Source organism: Carettochelys insculpta, chromosome 21 (genome assembly GCF_033958435.1).
Source record: "Carettochelys insculpta isolate YL-2023 chromosome 21, ASM3395843v1, whole genome shotgun sequence".
Classification (NCBI taxonomy): domain Eukaryota; kingdom Metazoa; phylum Chordata; order Testudines; family Carettochelyidae; genus Carettochelys; species Carettochelys insculpta.
In genome coordinates this window covers 14,085,405-14,091,647 of record NC_134157.1, presented here as the reverse complement: position 1 = coordinate 14,091,647, position 6,243 = coordinate 14,085,405, and the positions used below count along the sequence as shown (strand labels likewise).

General features: G+C 56.9%; 1 protein-coding gene across 1 annotated transcript in view; it reads right to left on the bottom strand.

Moving 5' to 3' along the window:
* Positions 1-3,834: 3,834 nt before the first annotated feature.
* LAMC3 (laminin subunit gamma 3) overlaps positions 3,835-6,243 on the bottom strand; it is a 48,831-nt gene continuing 46,422 nt past the window's right edge. The window contains exon 28 of the mRNA XM_075015095.1: positions 3,835-5,888. Within this exon, the coding sequence (XP_074871196.1) occupies positions 5,638-5,888 (251 nt within the window). The 3' untranslated portion in view covers positions 3,835-5,637. The remainder of the gene's footprint in view (positions 5,889-6,243) is intronic.

The window sequence follows — 6,243 nt, the reverse complement described above, 5'->3', positions numbered from 1 at the left end:
GGTTCATCGCCTGGTGCCACACCCAATGGGAGAGGACCTGCCTTGGGGAGGAGAATTGTGTGGAACAGCTGGAAGCACAGCGCAAGGCATGGAAACAACGTGCATTTGAAGCATCACAACTAGGCAGCTGGCTCCTTAGCCAGCCTGCTGAACGTAGCCCTTCCCAACTCCAGTCACACAAAGACCCCCTGGTGCAAAGTGCGATTGTCAGCTTTGGCCGCCAAGTCAAGGTGAGGAACATTATGCTGCTCCTGGACCATCAGGCCCCTGGCCTCACTCAGCCACTTTCCTCATGCTGTGCAGGTCAGCAAGCCCTGTTGGAAGCTGCACATCTCAGGAGAACTAAACGGCCAGTCAGGAACTGCCAACAGTGACACAGGAGCCGATTTTCATTGGCGCACTAGGCAGGAGCTTAGCCGTGCCCCTCCTCTTCCATGCAGCTGGCAGCTTGATAAAAGCTAGTGCTGCATCTGGATGAATAAATGCTACCAACCCCCACCTACGCGGTAAATCTCTGTGTCTTTATTAATGAAGCTGTTGTAAGTAGGACTATGAGTGATTTAAATAAGTATCACGGGCAGGTGAACCATACACAGAGGTCAGATGATCAAATTGCAGCACTCCAACTCGGCAAGGTTGCTGACATCTGGTCTAGGCTGTGTCCACAGTGACCAGCCAGAGTGGCAGTGTCCGAGCCAGGGAGGGTTCAGCCCCCTCACCTCACACTCCAAACTCAGGGACCTCTCAGTATTAATTGTCATCCAGTGAAAACAAATTACTCTCCTGAGGCCGAGAGGCTGGTGGCACAGAGTGCTGGACCCCAGTGGCCAGGGAGATGAGTTTGAGGGGTGTAGCCTGCTCTCGGGTGGGTCTCTGTCCAGATCACAAAAAACAAGCAACTGTTGGGCAAAATTGCAAAATTCTTCCTCACGCACCCAGAACTGGAACAAGAGGAGTAGCAGAGTCAAGGGCACAGGGGGCTTGCAGGGATTTCTACGGCTTAGAATTGAGGGCCATTGGCACAGGCAGGAAAGGAAACAGGACGGGGATAGCAGGAGGATGGGTGGGAGATGGGTAAGGATGGAGGTGCATCAGCAAAGCTAGGGGAACACAATGGGCCGGAGAGTCTCCTGCTGAGCACGCACCTGCCGGATAGTTCTACACGGTATTGAATTCCAGACTCTTTCCCTCTCCTGTTTTCATAACCGCTGAGCTCCCCACAAACAGCAACCCTGTTCCTTTTAATTAAAGAAAATAAATGAAACAATAAGCGTTTGGGTGGTTCCCTTGGAGCAGCAGCTGTCTGGAGATGCCAAGTCTGAATCACCAGCTGGAAGCCAACAGCATCTCTTAGGATGGGCGTCCTGGCTGTGGATTGAAAGTCCGGGGACTGGGGCCTGAGGGCCACACCTCCACCCTGCACCGACATTCAGTTTATCTAGTATTGGGCCCCCTCCTGCTCTGCTCTCTCCCTCTTCTTCTGCTGCCCCTCGTCAGCTGCCCAACTCAACTGGTTCAGACAGTGCCTTGAAATGCCCAGGCTCCTGGGAGCCTTTCAGAGCTGACCTCTGCCCAGTACTGACACCTGTTCATCCCAGTCCCCCAGGAGTTCAAGGCCCTGTTCACAGACGGCCTGGGTCTCCACACCTCACATTTGATGAGCGTAAGTAAGTAAGTAGATCTTATCTAGCCAAGGCTCTCGGGTGACTCTCCTTCACTAGAGTATCAGCACACGGCCCGACACGCAGCAACGTAGGGCAGCCCCATTAGGGATGAGGAACCGGGGCAGGGAGAGCTTGAAACCTGAGTTCAGTGGAAATCACCAAAGTAAATACCTTGGAGGAGCCAGGCTGAAGTGACTTGTTCAAGACCCTTGGCAGACATCTGTGCCAGCGCAGGGTATTGAACCAAGGCCTCCCCATTCGGGCCTGAACCCGCCTCCCTCCTGTTTCATTATTATACAGTGCTCAGGAGTAGCCAACACTGTCTTTGCCCACACCCAGAGCTGTGCCCCCCCGTGGCTCAAACCCATAGGATCCAGCCGGTTTTTACCAGACATGCGGCGAGAAACACCTCCCTCTAGTGTCCACAGTGTGGGAGCGATGCTTCAGGAAGCAGAGCGCCGGGGAGAGTGAGAGGTGGCCCCGCCACCACAGACGGTTTGTGTGGTGGAAGCCAAGTCGTGGAGCTGGGTGCCTGGGGAATGCTGGGCCATGCCCAGCCAGCATCGACTGAACAGCCCCTGGGCAGATCCTTCAAATGCCCTATAGCACCCAGCAACACATCATAGGTCCCTGGGAGGGGTGGGGTGTGGCTGCTGGAAGAGCCACATAAGCAGAGCGTTACTGGGACCTGCCCAGGTGAGACACAGGGCCAGCCCCCCGTGGAGCGAGCGGTTGGGTGACTGGAACGTTGGACACCTACCCCCTGAGCTGCTAGCGTGCCTCCCTTCAGCCCTGACCCTCTTGAGTCAGGCTGCCTCCTCCTCCTCCTGCCACTCGCACTGCTCAGGCGGGTTGCTAAACCTCCCTCCTGGCCCTATTCCACTCGCAGCTGCCCTGACTTCTGCTGCTCAGACCCTTCCCACCGAAAATCTGCCCCTCCCATAATTCCCATGGCGCCATTCGTACCTGCTAATTCCGTCGACATCGCACCAGTGGGGGCCCCTCTGCAGGGCAGGTCCACAAGCCCACTTTGGCCTCGCCTCTCTCCTGCGCTCATGTGATGGCTTTTTATGAACAATCGCCACTCGCACAGCCTCGGCGCTGGTCATTAGCTTACAGATCCACCTCCCCTGTCAACTGTCCACCCCCACATCTTGGCCTGAGAGCCTCTGGTTCATGTCATCTCTTGGGCAGTCTTGTCACCAATTGTCACGGCCAGTGCCGTGTTCCCTTCCACCAGCCTTACCCTGCCACTGCCCCATCACCTTCTGCCTTGTCCCTTGCCTGCCCTGCCCTTCACTCTGACAGCATGGGCCTTCTCTTCTCCCAACGGACTTGGGTATGCATCCAGACCACTTGGGTCCGTGTCCCCACTGCCTGCTAACCATACCAGCCTTCTGCACGTCCTGTTTGCCATATTTTAGGACGCATCTGCAGGAGGACCTGGGATTTGCCATTAATTGGAGACAGACTGGGCTGTCCTGCAGCTGGCAGAGGTATCTTTATGAAAACAGGGATTATGTTCTGGGTTCCTTTTTATGCCTCCATGGGGGGACTGGCTACACAGCCCAAGCCTTGTTAGGGTACTAGGCATACAGGGAACCAGCACAGGTGCAAAGTAATACCAGGAGGCTCAGGGTATGGGAAATCTAGAGAGGAAACCCCACTGATGCAAGCAGTAGCCTTGTCCGAGTCAGTGATTAGCCAGCCCTCTGGTGCTATGTGGCCAAAGTAAGCTCTTGCCTTTCCAAGGTAACATGAAACTCAGCTCCCAAACCCTGACGGTCATTTAAGCTCCCAGGGCACTTTTTTCAAAAACAGGATATGCCAACTCGAGTGCCCAGGCCCAAATGGAATTCAAGTAATCGCATCCTCCCTCCCTGAGTTGCCCCCATAGTTTCAATTGGCTATTTTGGGTTTTTAACATCCTCTGTGAAATTGTTGTTCCATTTCACTGTGAGCTGTTAAACAGCTGCCACTTCCCACTCAAGAAGCAGCTGCATTTCACTGTTAGCGGGACTCATTCTTTTAAGGCTTTCCTTTGCAGAATGTTAAAGCCTGTTGGCGGACAGATGCTACCATATGCCATGCACACACCCCGCCCCGCCCCACCCATCCAAACTACCAGCTGTTCTATAACCCAGGAACTACGCTACAAGCAGAATGCAGCATGTGTATTATATTAAGAATTTTTAAATGGATACAGCAACAAGAACCTAGAATCAGCTAAGACAAGTCTCTGGAGAGGCTGGGAAGTTGGGGGCGGGGAGGGAAAAGTCACATCTTCAGCTGTGGGCAGGTGGCAACAGCTTGACTCTTATCAAAGAGCAGTGAGTTTATTGCGCAGACTGAAGATGTCCAGTTGTTTTCCTAGGGAGGCAAATATGTGGCTCTTTGGCCATGGCTCCCAGCCCAGCTGGAATCCTGCTGGGCCTTCTTTGCAACAACTGTTGTGCTTTCACAGAGCTGTCCTTGGACAGAGAGAAGGGGAGAGTCTGATAACGGCCAGCTGGAGCTTTCAGCTCCAGTGCCAGCCTTCCTGCAGAAGCGAGAGCGCGTGGACTTGGGAAATGGGGATCAGGGGAGGATCAGGCCCTGCGTCATGACCAAGGCCACTGGGGTGAGGGGGAGCCACACCCCACTCCAGCAGCCTTCCCTAGGGGTTGACCGGTGGCTCTACCTAAACCAGTTTCTAATAGCGTGAATGTCCCCAACGCACGAGAACCAGGTTCAGAAGCAGTCCTCAAGCATGAGCTTACACCAGGGACAAACCCCTGGAGTCAGGCTGGCCCCAATGTGAACAAGAGCAGAAGCAGGGCCTTGAGCTCTCCCTTGTCTGATACACTGCTGAGCTCCCAGCTGGACCAATCCTTTAGACTAGAGCCAGGAGGGGGGACTCCGAGGCTGCAGAGGAGCAGCTGGCCCTGCAGTGATGCCAGCCCTTGGGAATTAGCCAAGCTTCAGGCTTGAGGCCCTGGCGAGCAATCACTCCAGAGCCGGCTGCGAAGCCTGAGCCGACCACCCAGCTCCTCACCTTTCCTGGTGGGTTGGGCGAGGGGATCCACACGGCCTGGTGGGCAGCAGCCAAGCGAGGCCAGCGAGCGGGGCAGAGGGCAATGCAGCCATAAGGGTGAAGACAGACCTGGTCTAGGGACCCCTCTGAGTTGGGAAGGTGCTGTCTACAGGGAGCCTGGGGGTTTCGCCCTTTACGACCCTGAGCACGCTGGGCCCGGGAGCTGCTCCCAGCGCAGTTACTGACCGGTGCCATCTTGGCAGAGCTACCAAGGCAGGAGAACAGGGCCTGGCCTGACCCTCACACCACAGCCAGGTTAAGGCTCCTGCTGCTCTACTCCAATGACAATTACAGTCACCTCCATTGTGATCCCAGGAGCAGGCAGCTGTGATCCTTCCCCAGCACAGGCAGCCCCGAGCCCCAGAGCCCCAAGGAGAGTTCTCGCTTTTGGGCTCTCCTGTTCTATTCGGGCTGGGCTGTGGTCCAGGACTGAGGTGTGGGAACGTCTCCCAGCAGCAGATGGAGGGATGTGACAGGCCTTGGGTGGAAGTGGGCCCTTCCTCTCCCCAAGGAGGAAGTGGGGAGGGGGATATTGCTATTTTTATAACACATTATAGCTATATGAACATGCTGGGGGGAGGAGGGCTGGGCACAGAAGGTGGGTTGGCCTCGGATGGCCCTTGGTTCCCAGAGGAAAGAGGCTGTTGCACAGTCCGGAAGAGCTCCTGAGGCAGCTTTGCCTCTGGGCCTGACCAGCTTTACCCTTTGGGCTGGGAGTTCGGCTGGGTGCTGTCTCCTTGTCCCAGAGCTTTAGACAGAGGCCTGGCCCCGCTATGCTGCGGGAGGGCAGTGCAGAGAGTGGACGGCAGGTTAGAGAGGCTCACTGGTGAGCCAGGGGACACCCTTTGCTCTGCAGTGCCCGGCGGAGGCGAGGTGCAGGGGGAAGTCCACGGGGCCTGCTCACTGCCAGCTGGAGCAGCCCTCGGGCAGGCTCTGTAGAACCTCCTCCAGGTTCTGCTTGTCCGCTCTGATCTCCTGCAGGTCGTTCTCGAACGCCCGGATCTTCTGCCGCTGCTGCTCGGCCTCCCGCTGCAGGTGGCTCAGTTTCCTCTCCAGCGCTCCGGGCCTGGCCAGGCGCAGCCACAGGCGGTCCAGCTGGAGGCGGCTAGTGCTCAGCACCGTGGCTGCGTGCGTGTCCTGCTCCAGTGTATCTGGTGAAGCGCAGAGGACACTGACTGAGGGAGCTGACTGAGAGCAGGCGCAGCCCTGTGTGGAGCCAGGCCACAGAGCTTTTAACAGATCCTGGCACAGGCGAGGCATGGCGGGGAGGTGCACGAATGATCAGGGCCACTTGCAGCTCCCGCACCTCCCTCTCCATGGGCGCCGCTTCCAATGAGAACGGGGCAGTCCTGCCCCGCCCCCTGCAGCAGGGCAGCCCGAAAGCGCCACTCCAGGAGATGGGGGGGACTGCCCCTGTGCCCACCGAAAGCGACGCGGTGCTTCCACGGGAAGAGGCGGGTGAGGGGCAGAGCAGAGGTGGAGCCAGGACCACGGATGGGCAGGGTG